The 18966-nt window shown below is 40.2% G+C and overlaps 1 protein-coding gene across 2 annotated transcripts in view; it reads right to left on the bottom strand.

The window, feature by feature from the left end:
- Window positions 1–18966, bottom strand: part of FGF13 (fibroblast growth factor 13) — a 589161-nt gene that overhangs the window by 223953 nt on the left and 346242 nt on the right. The window contains exon 2 of one of the 2 annotated variants that reach the window (XM_034950188.2): window positions 3526–3693. The exons of the other annotated variant lie outside the window; for it this stretch is intronic. Within the exon in view, the coding sequence (XP_034806079.1) occupies window positions 3526–3693 (168 nt within the window). The remainder of the gene's footprint in view (window positions 1–3525; window positions 3694–18966) is intronic. 2 annotated transcript variants of the gene reach the window in all.

Here is an 18966-nt window from a genome sequence, read left to right on the forward strand (position 1 = left end):
CTCTAAATTAGTGATTTCATTTTGGCACAAATGCCATAGGAAGATAAAGTGAACAAAAGAATAAAGCTATGAAGCTTATACTTTCTTTTGCCAAAAGGCTCCTGGAGTGGTAAGAAAAAGATTTTGGTAATGATCTCCACTCTCCACGTGGCTTTCTTTTAACAAAGAACATTGCTGGTACTGGGCCAAATTAGACTCTCAGATACTTGTGTGCACTTCTTCAGCCAAATTCCAGCACTCACATAATATTATATCATAAGTGGTTTTTATAGAAATAATCATGTCACTGAAAATCGCAAATGTTTGGAACAGATTAAAAATTTTTTTGGAATTGGATATTCATAAATAGAAACCTGGTATTGGCAAAGTGTAATTTGGCCTTCGTGTATCCCGAAAAGCCAGTGAGATATTTCAGTCCCTTTGTGTATTATTTTATATGGATTCTGAGGGCCCTGGACGTAAGACAAAAATATCTATAAAAAGATGGGTGACTATAAACAATGTTAAATTATCTGTAGCAAATCTTAAGAGGTCATAAACTATGAAAACAGCCCAGCCCTTATAAACCACTGCCAAACAAAAGAAACAGCAAGACTTTATCTATACTAATTAAAAAAGAGTTGGGTAATTTTTATCAATTTAGTAATTCCAACTGTATCACAATACACATAACCCTGTTTAATTAATCATTTCTAAAGCTTACGCAATTCAAACATTTATTTCCCCAAAAGGCTTAAATATTTTTTTTTCATTTTTCATTTGGGGGTTTTAACATTGCATAAAAAAAAATCTCATTAGAAGAGGTTATACTAGCATACGGGCATTGCATAGATCAAACAATGTATGGTTTAACCACCCTGTCCATTGCCTTCACCTGCTGTAGAATTGGTGCGCATCCACAGCCAAGGTCAATTAAGGTCTCATGTTTTGGCACGGAGGCCATGACAGGGAGTATCTCTTCAAAATGTTTCACGTAACAATAAAATGTTTCAAGGTATAGACATAGTTTAAATGCAAAACACTATCCATTTGTTAAAAAAAAAAGAGGTCTTTTATTTCTACTAATTATAACAAAATGTCACAACAACTTTAAGAGGGAACCGAACACTATAACTTACGGCAATTAAAAAACAGTCCTGCAAAAATCTTCCAGGTTGCCAGAATGACCAGTGAACCCTTCCAAACCCATAGTTACTTCGCCTCCTGGAAATGATGAGCTTCGATATCCTACATGAAGTAAGCATGTTAATTTCTTGGCAATGTTTCCTTATTTATCCAAGATCAGCTCCACAGCATGTTTTCTTTCGCCCCCACCTAAGCCTTCTGGATCCTGTTAACTTGTGTAGAGATCAAGTGTTTTCATTTTAAGGTCTGAGTTCATCATTAGATTCTGGGATCTTGTTTGAGGGGGTACAGTAAGATTGCAAATAGTATTTAAATGTCATCCCAGAAAACCTCTGACTTTAATACTAGTTACAAATCATTCATAAGAATAAGGACAGAAATATTAGCTTTGATATCGTGGCAGGAGGACCTGGAAGGAGGGCAAGACTGAGGAAAATCTCCAATCTGAAAGAAGACAATGCCCATCATCACAGTACACAAGTGAAAGGATGGCAGCCCCATTAAACACAATGGCAACAGCTCAATATGTGGATTAAATGACAGATTAAAAACTACCTAACTTTGCAGAAGAGAGTCTAACTGCTACCTATTCTCTTAAGAATTCTCTATATCTGAAAATATTCATAACATTATTTACAATACACTCCAGATGGTACTTGAAAATAACAGATTCTGTCAAAATTATATGTAATAATAAAAGGAATGGGGTCTTAACTGTTTTTAAAATCTGAAATATTGTTAAAAATATTTTAATTATGTAACTGATTGCTTGACCGAATTTAACCAGCTGCTTCTTAACTGGCTTATTTTTCTTAACGAAACCAAATTTTGATTTTTAGGCTGATTTGCAAGTACAAAAACTGTGTGTGTGTGTGTGTGTGTTTATAATTTTTAGAGAAAAGAAAACAGAAAATATTGGAATGTAGTATATATAGTAAAGTAATTGTCACTGGTTAAAATTTTTTTGTTTCATTAAAGTACAAAATAAAGTTAGTTATCTTCTCCACTAAACAACCAAATGATTGCTTTTACTCACTGTAAAAGTTCACCATTTATACCTCCAGATGAATATATGTGGAAGTCGGTGGTCACACTCAACGTGAATAGTTTAGACACCAAAAGTATGGGTAGAATATAAATATGAGTGCTCTATTCTATGGGTGAATTAAACACAGATACATGTAGGCTTCTCATTTTCTGCCAATGATTGTCTAAAACTCTATTTGGAAAGAAGAAAAGGGGAAACTTTGAGTTGTGAAGTTTTGCTTCCAAAACTACGGACTAGAGTGCATTTGGAGAAATTTATTTACTCACCGAATTTTAACCCACATGCCAGTCTCTCCCATATCAGAAAGACAATTATCATAAGGATTCCCACAATGATGCAAAAGGGCAACTTGAAATAGAAACAAGGTCGCTTTTAGAAATTATACAAAAACCACTAATGCAAAAGTATACACCAACTGCCAAAGAACAGGTGAATTCTGTCACTTCCAAATGTTATTCATTGGTAAACTGCCTCAGTGATATTTAATGTGAGGGGAAAATGGGCTGTTTAACAAGTATTAGCATTTACATTATAATTCTCAGATGTTATTTTGGAAGCTGGAGTGTAAACAGATGGCAATAAATTTACCACATTTTATTTGTAATGTGAAAAATATTTCTCTTTGATAGATGCAAAAATGTTGGAAACAATGAATAAATACCATTTCTGGCCAGATGAAATACTTTGAAGATATATTTGTGATATGGATTGCAATGAGTACCTTATTAACCTCAGTTTAAGTAACAGCAAGTAGAGTTGTCCAAACCTGTACTTGAGCTGAAAAGAAAAAACAAACTACTCATAGTTTCCTTGAGGCATGCATTTTACCATGGCAAAGTGCAACGGGGCGTGCATTATACAGGTAATCTGGGCCTGCTTCAGCAAACTAAGTAGATCATGAGCATTCTTCAAGTGCAATGCAAAAGCTTTATGGAGTGAAGGAGAGTTGAAAATTTTTGAAACAATCTTCTCATTATTTCATTTTAGAAGTTTCATTCCTCAGCTGACTGCTGCTTCAGGAATGCAAGGTGATGGGAACAGAATTGGCCAGATGTTGGCTACAGAAGCAAGCAACTTTGCCAGCCCAAATGGGGCAGTAAAATGACAGCAACTGAAAATGTTTCAGCTGTGAAAAGCAGGGTGACGCTGTGCGCTGTGCCAGAGATGACCATATTATACAGCGTCCCATCTGAGACTGTATAACACTTTCACCAGCCAGCCAGGGGGCCTCCTAGCTATGGCAGGGCCTGAACAACACACAGCACACCAGAGGGCAATGCACAATCCAAAAGAAAGAGAAAGAAAGAAGAATGAGAGAAAACAAGCAAAACACGCGTCTGTCGTGCACAAACCTTCCGGCTCTGTGTTCTCTTTGTGGTGTACTTGCTTCAGCGGGCAGCAGAAGATTTCGTGACACTTAGCACGAAAGGGGGACTCTTTTTTCTTTAATTCCGCAGATTGGATGGAATCTTGTCGTAACATAATGTATTCCTGTGTGCCAGGGGGGGCGTCATCCAGAACTGTGGTCACCACATAACAAAATGAACTCAAGTTAGAGCCTCAGAAAAGCAGCGAATGTCTTAAATCAAATATACTCCCAGGGAAGACTAAAGAAACAACAGCCCTAAGAAAAGTTTCAAAGAAAAACATCTAATAGCTTGGTGATTTTATTTTAATGGGCTTAGTTTAAAATAACTAAAGCCGTGGAAATAGCTACTCGACTATATATACCTCTGTTGCTAGTACAATGAAAACAGTGTTAAATCATACCCAAAGTGCAAAAACGTATTTTAATATGGATACTCATGTTGTATCTAAATAAACACCATGTAGAACTTATAGGTTTCAGATTGAGTACAATATAAATATTTATAGGTTAAACTGGCTAATATCCACCAGTTATCAGTAAATTTGCTTCTGTTTCTTTTCTTGGTCTGCTCCTGGTGAGGGCCTTACTTCCAAGCAGTATACACGGAGACAGACAGAAGAATCAGTCACTGCTCTTTACTCTTTGATTTCCACAGAGAACTGAAGCTGTTGCAAACATTCTTCAGATGTTCAAAACCCCTTAATGAAGACAAGAGATTCCAGCTGAGAGCCTACGAAACAACGCTTGGTCAAAGGACTACCTTGTTGGATTGTAAAAGAGCCAGGCCTGGTTTAATAATTTTGGCCTTAGGTATACACCAGGATCCTCTCAGTCCACATTTTTCTTTCTAGGCTCTTTATATGCTTCCTAAGTGTATCACTAGTGTTTTTGTATCACTATTATTTTTATTCCCTGCAAAAGCAATATATCTGCCTTTATAGGGTTCACTGCTACATTCTCTATTCTGAAAACCTTCCATGAAAATAGGTGCAAATTTGATCTGCATTTTCAGAAACAGGGAACTGACCCCAGCATGAATTTTTTTCTTTCACACCCTTCCCAATGAGGCCATTCCATTTCACCAGAAGTGAGTCAGTGCCTCCAAAGCTTTGATTAATGACGAGCTGACTCATTCTACTACCCGAAATGCATACACTTAACACGCATGTAGGAGGACTGATACTACTAGCAAATTTCTTGTGGGGTGAATAATGCCGTGGTGTTTGTAAAAAAAATAAATAAATAAACAAATGGTGGCTGAATTTAGATGGGATATGAAGCTTCTGTGTTGGGTAAAACATTCCTAGCTCATTGGCTGGGATCTTAAGGGGCTTTAAGAATTTCCTTTCATGTTAAGGAAAAAATAGTATAAAAACCAACATAACTTTTAAATTAGTATTATGAGTTTAGAACAAGTTCTTAATAGATTGACTCTATGAGGGATTGTTGTCTTCCTTTATAACTCATTAAATTATGCAAGATGGTGATGGTGATATTTTAGTCAGTTCTCTATTTTCCTCTAGCATTCAGCAGCAGCAATCAAAAATATTACATAGACACACCACGATAGCTTTTTCCGTAGAGAGTTCCCTTCATCTACTAGGAATGTGACTATAACTTCTTAGAATCTCGTTGTTGAATGCACATCTTTGCTAGCAACAGCTGCTATTCAAAACATTTGTAACCATTTCCTGCCATGAGCAGATAGTTATGATAATATAGACACTCATCAAATTCCAGCATCACAGCTGAAGACAAATTCTAGTTTTACCATCCAAAATATTTAAATAAAACTCCCCAAATTGGAACTCTTTAAAAAAAGAAGCACCCATGATTATATGGAAACTGAGAAATTCCATTTTCACCCACTGCTGTATAGAAAACATAAGACTGAAGGACAATTGGAGGATAAAAGAGAAAAAATGACTTTTGACAATGCATAAGGAATTTGTTATTCAGAAGTACGTGACAAATAACAGTAAACTGTCTTCCATTTTCATTGTTCAGTACCAACAATGATGTCACAAATGGGCATTTCTGGAGATTAATAGTGGACTGAAGCTAATAGCCTTTGGCTGACTCTCCAGCCATCAGCTTTTCCCAGCTGGTCATTAATTCCCAGAAAATGCCTTGTACTGGCATCATTATTGTTTAATTAGATACGACTGGTTATCTGTAACACACAACAAAATTCTAGTGAAAGCTACATGCTGACTGATACAAGTGCTAACCCCAAAATTCATCATGATGGGAAAAACATGAAGGTCATAAAAGTGCAGGATAATTGCTTTCCACAAAATTCTCCCTGTCTTTTGTTCTTTCTTCAAATTGAATTTAGCAAGTGCAAAAGGTGCCAAGATGAGAGTGTTCAAGGAGTCATCAGAACAGTAACCATAGGCACAGAACATTTCCTCGGAAATCGTGAACATCTGGGAGTTAATGGGTCAGCTTTGGGTCTCAGGCTGTCTCTACTCAATACCTCAAATGTCAGTCAATTCAAGCAAAACAGAAAAAAAAAAGAGTAGTCAACCAACAGTAGCTTGATGTTATGTTGGCAAAAGAGCTAGAAACACTGATTTTTTTAAACCAGAAGTGGCACTGTATAGGCAACACATTATGCTGGCTTATAAAATCTCTTTAATTTGAGATATTTTGGATGGAAAATTAAAACTGTTATATCAAATGCACTTATTCCCAGGGCTCCCTCAAGTAGGATGGTGGCTGTATGTGCAGTTGACAGCAGAAAGAATGAAAGATGACTTCCCACAGGACTCCAGCAGTAAGATAGGTGGGTAGCTTTGTTCTGATTCCCTAAGAAAGTGATGAGGATGCAATGCGTCCATGGGGTACCAGCTTTATGAAGGGAAAAGGAGACCTGCAAAGAATCCAGCCCATTAAGATAGGAAAAGGGAATGGGTTTCTTCTTTCCCTGGCTTAGTGCAATGTTTTCTGCCATTTTACCCAATCTGGTACATTCCCTTCTTGCACATGACCTCTATCCTCTGACAACCACTCTTGCCACTGTTCATCTGAACCGTTTGTCCACCTTTCATTCAGTGACTCCTGCTGCCCTACCCAAAAATAGATTTATCCAGTCTTGGAGGTGGACAAAAAATTCCAGTGATTAGGTAGACATTAGATTTATACAAAGCTTCCTCCGATTTCAGAAATTCAACTTGACTCTTCAAGACAGATAAGGTGGTAAAAGTGGCTCATGGTTTATTTCTGGATCTGGAAGCCCCATGCTTTTTGAAAGGCTGCTGAGCCCCATGAGAATAGCTGCCAAAGAACAGGCCTTTGGGGGAAAATTTTGCCCATATAGGCAGTGCCCCCAGCCTTGAAAACACAGCCCTCCCATTCAGGACCCCGAAGTCTCACAGGAGTAGTGCAGAGTAGGAGGACACAAGTGCACATGTGCAAATCCACACATCCACAGACACACAGACACTGACAGGTGGCGTACTCAGACACAGAGGTGATAAGTGACTTTAGTGGTGGGATGATGGTTATAAGCAACTTTTATAAAAGAGCTAGTTCCCATTGCAAATGTTGTTCCATTGACTAACCATCAGGTGGGCAAGCTTGCATCTAGGTTTGGTTTCTCAGCAGCAGCAGTGCTGTTCTGCCATTGTCAAGGTTAAGGACACAGTCAGGGAGCAGTCATGGTAAGAGGAGAGAGTTTGACAGAGTCTAAGCCTGCTGACCTGGCCTAACGTACTCATGTTCACAGAAATACAGTATTCCCATTTCAAACTAGAGGTAAAGAAAGAACCAATCTATAGTAAACCTTAATCTCTGATAGAATAAAAAAATTCCAATGCAATGTATCCTTTAAATATATTTGAAGCTAAATAAGTTAATCATTTATCTTTCCTATATTTAGAATGTTTTGGTTTACTCTATAAAAGTTGTATCAATAGACATAACATTGGCCTCAGAAAACAGCTACCTAAATATTTAGTACGTGACAAACACTATGATGAAATCCTCTATGTCATTTCAAACAAAATTTCTTTAGAGATAATTTAATGCCACTCCTTTGTTTTAAAACATAAGGAAAATAAAACTCAGGAGGGGAAGCAACTTCTTAAAAGTCACATAGTAAGTTATTGAAAAAGCCTATCATGTAGCCAGGATTCCAGTGTGTTTGTCAACAAGTCTAAAGTAAGACAGCTTTCGTCGGGTGTGGTGGCTCACGCCTGTAATCTCAGCATTTTGGGAGGCCAAGGCAGGTGGATCACCTGAGGTCAGGAGTTCGAGACTAGACTGGCCAACATGGCAAAACCCTATCTCTACTAAAAATACAAAAATTAGCCAGGCATGGTGGCACACGCCTGTAATCCCAGCTACTCGGGAGGCTGAGACAGGAGAATTGCTTGAACCCAGGAGGCGAAGGTTGCAGTGAGCCAAGATGGCACCACTACACACCAACCTGGGCGACAGAGTGAGACGCCATCTCAAAAAAATTAAATAAATAAAGTAAGACAACTTTGTAAAAGCATCAATATATTAGATAGTTATTGGGTTCTTCAGTATTTTTTACTTTTCAAGACTACCCCTGTCTCCAAAAAACTTTTTCCCTTATTCAAAGACAGAAAAGCAACCAGAGACAGCCTAGGAAACTGTTTTGACAATGCCACAGAGGCATCTGCCCCCTCAGCAGGCCACTGTAATTCGCGAGGTTTGCTGGCTTCAAGCTGGAAGCAGTTAACAAGCCCTCAATTATTTGATGATGCTGCTGTTTGCCTTTAAATTAACTCTTCCGAAAGATAACAGAACATAATTAATGATACATGATTTTAAATCAAAGCAAATCTGAGATCACCAAGGCCACACCAATGTAGACAGCAATGGGACTACCAATCAAAATTATTAGACACATATTAGTGACTCCAACAATAAAATACTTAAAAAATCTATGAAACAGAAAATATGGCAAAACATACAGATTATCAGACATCCTTACCTAATCAGAAAGAGAGAAAAAAAATGGGGTAATTAGAGCAATGACTCTTCCATGTCACTGAGCACCTGTCATGCTGAAAAGTGCATTCAACCACAGGATGTGTTAGCTCAAGACCTCCATTTTTCCTCCCAGCTAACCATCTACTTATCTCTATATAGGATTTAAGCTTTACTGCCACCATGGACACTATGAAGTTAGCAGGTTTAAATGTGCATGAGTAACTTAAGTAAATAATTCACTGAATGGAACAGATCAATGCTAATGGTCTTTCAATTTGTCCAAGGTAGAAACAACTTTTCAATGTTTGGAAATTTCAGTTACCTTCTCCTTTGCAACCTCCCTCATTCTCCAAGCATTACTAGGTCTTCATCCATCCTATGTTTCTTCAGGCTAACTTGCTCTTTTCATGGTAGAATGAAATGCAAACTCCCTACCATGCTGGCCCCTCACCTCCTGAATTTTATTATATGCCTCTCTTCTGGCTCACGTTAGCTTTCCATTAGTATCTAGAATATGCCAGGCTTTCTCCTGCCTCAAGGCCTTGTACCCCTTTATGTCCTTCAAGTGGCCCCTTTATGTCCTTCAGGGTTCCACTAAAATGTCACCTCCTCAGAGATGCCCTTTTAGCCACGTTAGGGAGGTTTCAATTTGTCACAATCTATAATTACTTATATATGTATGTATTTCTCTCTTGTCTGGCTTTCCCTACAAGAATATAAGCCCCCTGAGGCAGAGACATTATATGTCTCATTGACCATTTATATGTGGGATCTAGGATAGTGCTTACTCATAATACACACAAATAATTCTCTTTGACCTATGTAGCCTTCCCATGATGCTAAGGCATATAGTCAGCTCCCTCTCCTAACTCTCAATTTCCACATACGTTTTAAGAAATTTATCTTGTGGTGCCTCAGGACAGGTTTTTGGTTATTATCATGGGCCTTAAGTAAAAAGCTAGATGATCACTATTTTGACATATATCTTTTCTCCACTACTTGAATGTAAGCTCCCAGGACAAGAACCATGTCTCAGTCTCTTTTGTAATCATTTTTGCTTTCTTAATGGCCTATAACACTTTTCATACAGTTGTTTTGCAATCACAAAATGAGCCACTTCTAGGGATAGTCATGCCTACATTGAAGGTGTGTGCTATGAAGCGGTAATAAATGAAGAGTCTAGCCCATTGCCTGGCACCTAGTAGGCACAAAGTAAATGGTATCTGCAATGGAGGAAACACTGTCCCTGCCAGAGATGAAACTGTTGAGCAATGCACTCTGGTAGTTGGAAAACCAGGAGCCTCACCCTGACTTGATGCTTTCTGTGTAACCTTTAGAATGTAATTTCACCTCTGTGAGCCTCAGCTGCCTCATTTCAAAAATAAGGGGTTTAGACTAGGTCAGGGTTTCTCAACACTGGAACTTTTGATATTCGAAGCCTAATAATTCTTTGTTGTGAAGGGCTGTTTTGTCCATTGGAGGATGTTGAGCTGTATCCCTAGCCTCTACTCACTAGATGCCAGTGGCACTGCTCCCCAAAGTTGTGACAACAAAAAATGCCTCCAGACATTGTCAAATCCCCCCAATCCCCGCCCTGACAACTGAAGGCAAAATTGCCTTATTTGACAATCACTGGACTTGATGGGTAAAGTCCCTTTGTCCTACCAACCTCTTTGTGAAGAGTTGGCTCCAATCCTGGAAACACTTTTTTGACCCTCAAAGATGCTCAGCATCCTGCAAGGACTCAGCTATTCCATTTTGGAGAGTTTGGCCCATACAATGCAGACCAGGAAGAGAGGGGAATGCACTGGTGTGCACATCAACCTCCCAGGTAAAAGAAAGCCTCTGACTGGCAAAACATAAAGCACCACTGCTACACATCAGTGGGGTCTTTACTCAGCATAGGACAAAGACTTTCTCTACTGAGTGGCATCACTTGGCATTCTGTAAGTAGCCTCAGGGGCCTGCTGTGAATGGCAGGTGGGGCCCAGCCAACCGAAGTCCTGGCCCAGGTGGGAATGAGAAGCAAAAAGGGGAGGTTGGGGGACCCTCTTTCACCTTATGTATGCAGCTTCCTCAAAGCCCAGCCTTTCCATCAGCCAAAGGCCCATGTGGCCAGGGAGGATAGATCCCCCTGCTGAAGACAGAAATAGGTCCACTAAGAAGAAAAGTGCAGCTTCTACCAGAAAAGCAGAGTCTTCTTCCAGAAGTATTCTGCCCCTGCATGAATGACATATACTTTTTTCTGTGCTACAGTTTCAAACAGATAAGAAAGATATGGTAAGACTAGAGAGGAGTACATTCCACCTTAGAACACTGGTTATTGCTGTACATCTCAATGGTACCATCAGGAGAGTTGACATCAGCTTGTTAGGTTCAAGTTTTATAGCTTTAGCTCATTGCACTCCCTTTCCATAAACGTTCATGTCCAAGTCGAACTTAAGTGAGCCTCACAGTCACCTAGAGGGCTTATTGAGACTGACTGTGGACCCCCACCCAGGAGTTTCTAATTGAGGTGGTTTGGGCTGGAACTTGAGAATTGGCATTTATAACAAGTTCCCAGGTGGTGCTGATGCTGCTGGTCAAGGATCATACTTAGATTGGAGAACGACTCTCCCAAGCTACTTGTCTCTCCCAGGTGTCTCTGCCTGTATGCATTCTCCTCTGCCCAGTACGAACGCAATCTAAACCAGTGGTTCTCAGTTGTGGTTTAGCATTAGCATCACGTGGAGGACTTTTAAAAACCAAAACACCCATGTTGCCACACCAGATCAATTAAAACAGAAACACCTGGCTGGGGCCTGAGCACTGGTAGGTTTCAATGCTCCTCAGATGATTTGACTACAGAGCCAAGGTTGAAAATTACTGCTCTAAGTAAAGCCTTTCTTTACTCTCTCCAGTGAAAATTCCTCTCTCTCTTCTCTCTCTCTCTCTCTCTCTCCCTCTCTCTCCTCTCTCTCTCCTCTTTCTTCCCTGAGGGCAGGCTCTGGCTCATGATTATCCAATTATTTGCATTTCTTCCCACACCTCAGGCTAGAGTATGTACTCTTGTGCAGTGGCGCTGTTCACTGTGTAAAATTGCACAGCAGCACACATCTCTACACAGAAGCCCTGTTCCAGCCTCACCCACCAAGGTGGTTTGCTCAGAGTTCTATAGCATTAATCCAACCCCGCACTGTGTTCTCATTTTTAAAAATGACCATCTCTTGACTAGCCAGTTTTGTTGAATTGAATAAAATCAAATTCAGTTTTTCAAAATACCCCCCCAAGAACTTAGGTTAGCAAGAAAATCAGGACCTACAACATGTGTCTTTGCCCTGGAGCTGGTCGATGATGTTGTATCTTTCTACTCTCTTCCCTCCTTACCAGCTCCCCACCCTTAGGGTCTGTACAGAATCATTTCAAACTTTATATAGGCTGCAATCTCAGAGCAGTCCAAGCTCGCAGTCACAAAATAAAATGGTACCAAGAACTAATTGGAAATCTTGTTGGTGAATGTCTAGTTAAATACACTGGACCTTCTTTAATGACATCCACGAAAAAGGGGACTGAGGCTACATTTTTCCAGAAATTGTTTCCTTGAATCTGTAATTCAGTGGTTCTTTATGCTAGCTGCACATCAGAATCACCTGGGGAGCTTTAATAACATGCCCATGTTTGGGCCCCACCTCCAGAGATTCTGGTTTAATTGGCCTATGAGTGGGGCTTGGGCCTTAGTAGTTTAGAGTTCCCAAGGTGAAGCAAGGGTGGCAAACCAAAGTGTCTATTTGAAGAAGCCAAGAGAAAAAACATAAACGTATGCACAATTAACTGCAAAGACCATGTTTTTCTGAGCTTAGAAGAAAGAGCTTTAGAAGAAACTAGGACTTTAAAGTGCCAGGCCCCTTCATCAAGCCTGGAATTCAAATGGATTTTCTCCTCTCTTAAGAAGAAGGTTTCAAAAACCTTGGGCGATGTGGCAGATTGCACTGTACCGGCAACCGCCTTATAATCAACCTATCCTGCTTTCAAATCACAGTTCCGCTCCCACCCCCACCACCACTTACCACCAGTGTGACCTTGGGCAAGTCCTGTATACTCCTTGAGGCTTAGTTTCCTCAACCATAAGATGAGATGATAGCTAGGGTTAAGTGTAAATCCTGGCCCAGCATCCTGGGTTTCACCTGGGAGCTTGTTAGAAATGCAGACTTGCAGCACTGCTAACTCCAGATCAGCAGAATCAGAATCTATTTTCACGAGGTTCTGAAGTGACTGCTATGCACATTAAAGTTGGAGATGCACATTGCACAATAGCTGGCACACAGTCACATAGTCAGTACTAAGTATGGGTCAATTCTCTTCTCTTCTGAGGCCAAGCATTATTTGGGCATCAGTTAAATGTATACGCATGGAAACACAACTAAAGGTTGGGGAAAGAACACCACCTACAGCATGACCTTGTGCAAGTCAATTTCCTATCTCTTACAGATGACCAAACTGAATCTCAACGTTTAATTCCTAACAAGGTCACTTTAACAATTAAAAAAGATAATGTGGGTGGGAGCATCCAGCATAGTGCCTACCCCATGATAGCTATTCCCTATGTATTAAGTACTCCCTGGTGGGTGCAATGGCTCACACCTGTAATCCAAGGGCTTTGAGAGGCTGATGCAGGAGTTTGAGACCAGCCTGGGCAACATAGTGAGACCACATCTCTACAAAAAAAATTTTAATGTAAAAAATATTAGCCAGACATAGTGACACACACCTGTAGTCATGGCTACTCAGGAGGCTGAGGTGGGAGGCTTGCTTGAGCCCACGAGTTCGAGGCTGCAGTGACCTATGATTGTGCCACCCCACTCAAACCTGGGTGACAAAGCAAGACTCTGTCTGTATTAGTCCATTTTCATGCTCCTGATAAAGACATACCCCAGACTGGAAAGGTTTAATGGACTCACAGTTCCACATGGCTGGGGAGGCCTCACATCATGGTGGAAGGCAAGGAGGAGCAAATCACGTTACATGGCATCAGGGAAGAGAGAGAATGAGAACCAAGCAAAAGGGGTTTTCCCTTATAAAACCATCAGATCTTCTGAGACTTATTCACTACCATGAGAACAGTATGGGGGCACCGCCCCCATGATTCAATTATCTCCCACCGGGTCTCTCCCACAATATGTGGGAATTATGGGAACTATAATTCAAGATGAGATTTGGGTGGGAACACAGCCAAACCGTATCACTGTCTCTAAATCTATCTGTCTGTCTATCTATCTATCTATCTATCTATCTATCTATCTATCTATCTATCATCTATCTATCTATCTATCTATCTATCTATCTATCTATCTATCTATCATCTATCTATCTATCCTCCCTAAGTAGTAACTGAAGCTGAATTCAAGTTAACGTGAAGGTGTCTTCCACTCCCACCACGCACAAAAAATTTTCAACCACTTATATCTGCTGGTCCAGAGAAGGCCTCACACGAACTTCACTTTAGTTTTCTAACCAAAGTAGGAGAGATGACTCAGTGGAGAAAAATATGGCTGTACTGCTTATGGATTATCAAATTGACTAATAGTATTTCTTTCAAAATGCTGTCTGAAATTTCATGAAAATGTTCAATATGTGACTGGCTTCATTGAAAAATGTTTGGTCTCACTCACTTTGCTTTAAATGTAAAGTGCCTCTGGCCACAGTGTCCCAGGAACTGAATTATCTAGGCAGCCTTTAAAGATTATTTACATATCGATTCCAGGCATTATTTTTGCACTAAATGTTGCCTCTTCCTCCATGCATACTTATGGAGGTCACTGCCAACATTTCAGGCAAAGTTTCTAGAAAACTCACTGCCCTATGCATGTTTTTCCAGCCAGCTGGGCCCAGTGTGTGTGTGTGTGCGCGTGTGTGTGTGTTTGCATGCACGTGTGTGTGAGGCTGGACATATGTCTTTGACATTAGTAACAATTAGTAGAGAAACTCCAGTTAGGCTCACAGAGTGATGTCATAGTTACTCATATAAACTTTCTTGCCCGAAATCTTCTCAGCCTCTGATCTTAACACCTTTCTCAGGCAATATTATAGGCTACATTGCTAGAGAAAGCCTATTTTCTTCTCTCAATCTTTTCAATTTTTGGAGGATTAAAGCTCAGAGGACTGAGGTTTCCTCACCAATATACTATAGAGTGCATTCTCAGGCATTACACTCCTGTCTTCCTAGAAAATGTGCTCATCAACACCACACCTCTTCACACGGCATGCTGGAAGAGCCCTGCACTATGCATCATCACTATCCCCTTCACACTTTTATTTGGTGTTTGGAAGCCTAATCTCTGATCCAAATTTCATGGGTCAAGCGAGAAATTTGGTCCTGATGGTTGCCCGAAATCTCCAGGGATGTGTTCAGAGCTCCCTGCCTCACGAAGACCCCACCCCAGGCTCAGTCGACCGCTAGGAATTCCTTGGTTCTAGTGCTAGCAGCAAAAAAACTTATAGTGCAAATGTTGCTTGAAAATTATATGACTGGAAGAATGATCAGTGCCATCATGTGCACCTCCATCTTTCCATAACCACCCCCCAAAAGTATCTAAGTAGCAAACTCATTTTACCTTATTAGTCAGGAAATACTTTTATTTTCAAGCAGGTAGGGTGCTCTTCTTTTCCTTCCTGCCAACGTTCTGTGATCATATATGCTTCTGTCACCTATTGATGCTTTTCTCCATGCCCAGGAACAATGGTGAAAATTCACTCAAGTACATTAACAACCCATCTTGACTGACCTTTTGGCAAAAACCATGAAGCAGATACCAATAGGTGGGCTGATCTACAGAAACCATTTCTGAAATATGAAGTATGTGTATGACATTTTGGCTTTGTGCTACCTGGCTTTCCATGTGATGTGGCTGTGCCACTGCTGAGAGTAGTAGCAAAAGCAGGGAGGAAGTGGAGGAAGGGATGTAGGAGAAGCTCTTCCAATCGATCAAGACATGAGTCCTTGGATCCTCTTGTTTCATTTAAAGAATGCACTGGTAAAATCCTCTCCCTAGTTAGTCACAAGCTGCACTCAAGCTCATCAAAAGGCAGTTAGTTCAATTTGGCCACAACATTGTATTCATCAATTTGCAAGCTCAAACGGTCAACACCTCCGGGAAATGCATTTCTCTACCTATATGCTGTGGAGGAATTTGTCCTCCTTAGATACTTAAAAGAAGCACATTTTTAGCTAATGGAAAACACTAGAACATAATTCTCAATTACGAACAATTCTAATAGAGAAAGAAATATTCCAACTAAATGGGTGCTTTTCTTTGCATTCTTGCCTGCCACAGATTCTAATTCCCCATTCAGTAAATAGCGCTGGTGTTTATTTTCAGGGGGGCTGTCCTTGCAGGGATTACAGATGGAAGAATATATTGTGCCAGGTTAGAACCCGCTCCAAATTTGTTTGAGAAGAATTTCAAAGCAAATGGTATTTTAGTTTGTTTACTCTTGGCAGCATTACTATTTAAGAAAAAGGCATTACGACTTCTTTGAAAGCCTCAAGTCATCAAATGTCCTTAAAATAGCATTTAACGATTTAGGTATAAATGAATTATCAACACTTATATGTAACTCCCCTCTCATTCCCTGAAAACTTAGCTGGTTAATTGAGATTTTAGCAAAAGAGCACTTGGCCTCCTTTGTTTTATTAAAGGCAATGTCCTCCACATTGAGCTCTAAGCTGCATTTGATGCTTAGATTCAGAACATTAGGAATTGTCACATTATTCTTTTAAGTAGTAAAGTAGAGTTCTTGATATATACCATACACTTTTACATATCATTTTTAATATTCATAGCAACCCATGTTCACATTTAACAGAGAGAAAACTGAAAGTCAAAGAGGTTACAACATATCCCGATTAACCCAGCTATCAAGATGCAGAGCTGATTCAAACCAAGGTCTGCATGCCTCGCAAACCTACATTCTTACCAACTATCCCATACCTTCTATTTGTCTGCGTATCTCTGAAAGGCTGAATAATGGTCCTCAAAAATGCCCATGTCCTAAATCCCTGGAACCTATGACTATGTTACCTTAAGACTGCAGATGAAATTAAGGTTGCTATTCAATTTACCCTTAGATGGGGGCTATTAGCCTGGATTATCCAGGTAGGCCCAATGTAGTCACATGAACTCTTAAAATCAAATGAAGAAGGTAGAATAGTGGAGCAGAGAGATGAAAGGAAAGAAGAGGCAGGAGGGATCAAAAGTTTGAAGAGACTCAGCTTGCCATTGCTGGCTTTGGAGATGTAGGAAGGAAGCCATGTGCCAAAGAGTACACATAGTCTCTAGAAGCCAGGGATGGCCCTCAGTTGACAGCCAACAAGAAAGCAGAGATCTCCATTCTGCAAGGAATTGAATCGTGCTAAGATCAAAAGGAGCAAGGAAACAGATCCTGCCTAGAGTCTCCAAAAAGGACTGCAGCCCTGCCAAGACCTTAATTTTGGCCTAGGGAGATGGGTGTCTGATTTCTGACCTACAGAAATGTAGGATAATCAATTTGTGTTGTTTGAGCCCCTAAGTTTGTGGTAATATGTTATGGCAGCAATAGAAAACAAATGAAATGTTCAAATCTTGATACTGAAAACCTAAGTAGGTTTTAAAGTCCACATACCTTCTATAGTTAGAACAATAACCAAATATTGTATGCAGAATTGACACAGCTTCACTGTATTTAACCTGAGAAGAAAACATACACACAAAGAAGCTTCCTTTGAGGTTTTTATTTTCCATTCCTTCTCATCACACTACCTTTCAACATTCTTCCAACAAATATTTATTGGAAATCTACTGTATGCCAGGCTCTATTCAAAGCATACAGTATATAGAAGATGGGGGGGAACAGACAAAAATTCTTGCTTTCATATAGTTTACACATTTGAGGGTGGTGAGGAGTAAAGAGACAGTAAACAAATTGTTAAGCTGAGACCTCCAAGGGTATCTGAGTCACTGATTGGAAAGAAGCTGCTCCAAATTGCTGCTAGATCCACCTAAGTGAGAAATAACTATTTATGAGTTAAGTTCCTAATGTGTCAATTAGCTTTCTGCTATTGCAGTATAATTTAGCCTAATCTACATAATATAGAAGTCCTCACTAAGAAGAAGACATTGGCGCAGAGGCTGGAGGAAGTGCGGACGGAAGAAAGTAAGCCACAGAGATACCCAGGAGAAAAGAGTTTCCAGTAGAAGTATCAAAAATGTAAAGGTCCTGAGATAGGAGTGTGAATTGCTGTTTTTGTAGAAAATGAAGGAGACCAGTATGGCAGGAACTGAGAGATTGAAGAGGAGAGAGGTAGGAGATGAGGCCAGAAGGGTAAAAGGAAGTCTGCTCATGTAGGCCATTGCAACAGCTCTGGCTTTAATTCTGACTGGCGGGCAGCCACTGGATAGTGTCAGGCAGAAGAATGCTGTGAGCTGGCTTATGTGTTCAAAGGCTCACTCTTGCTGCTATGTAGAGAACAGACTCCAGGGGGCAAAGATGGAAGCAGGGAAACTGGTTAGGAGGCTACTGCTATAATCTAAGCAACAGGTGACAGTAGTTAGGACCAGTGGCAGTTGTGTAGTTGGGAAGAAGTAGTTAGATTCTGGTTATACACACTAGGAATATAAAACTCTGATAAACAGAAGTAATGGCTGATGGCAGGCAGCATCTAATGACACTATTTAATATAGATACCCTTTGATAATAATAACTCCCTGGGATATACATTTCACAAAGGGAAAATAATTACTGTGGATTAGCTAACTCTACTCTTTGGGCAAGGAGGAGAGACATCCCACACTTAGCTCTCTCCTGTAGTGTCTCATTGCACTAAATCTATCTATGTAGAATGTGATCAAATAGGTACTCGGCAAATATTAACACTGCAGGAGAGTACTGATGGCAGTGATGGAAATGATGATGGGCAGTTTGCAAAACAACATCCTTGAAAAACTGATTCTCTAGAACTCCTACACCATTCTTGTTTCTGTCCTCTAGATCAGCCTAAATCAGCCTAAGCTCTACTCCTTATTGAATAAGCCACATCATCTGTGTGAGTCCAGATTTCCTCAACTGGAGTTGACCAGATGACCTCTAATTTTTTTCAGAGCTTACATGGGGCAGGGGGTTCTTCCCTCTTCTTGATACTGTTTTTGGTATGAATCGCATTAGCATAACAGTGCTGGCTTCCCTCTGGCCCATGATTCACTCTTTTATGGAAGTGGTAGACTGACTGGTGAGGTTTCAAAAGATAAACTAGCATTCCTAGCTCAGCTTCTTCCTTTTTACTTTCTCCTTGGGAGTCAGCTCACTGGAGAAAGCATTCATTCTTCTCTGCTCCTTTATGCCTTAAGTTTGTAGGGGGAGGGCCTTTGTGACAAGTGAGGGGTGGAAGAGGGGGACAAGGGTCTACTGTCACTCAGGGTTTTCTGTGGCCAAGTGATTACGTCTATCC

Source organism: Pan paniscus, chromosome X (assembly GCF_029289425.2).
Source record: "Pan paniscus chromosome X, NHGRI_mPanPan1-v2.0_pri, whole genome shotgun sequence".
Lineage (NCBI taxonomy): Eukaryota > Metazoa > Chordata > Mammalia > Primates > Hominidae > Pan > Pan paniscus.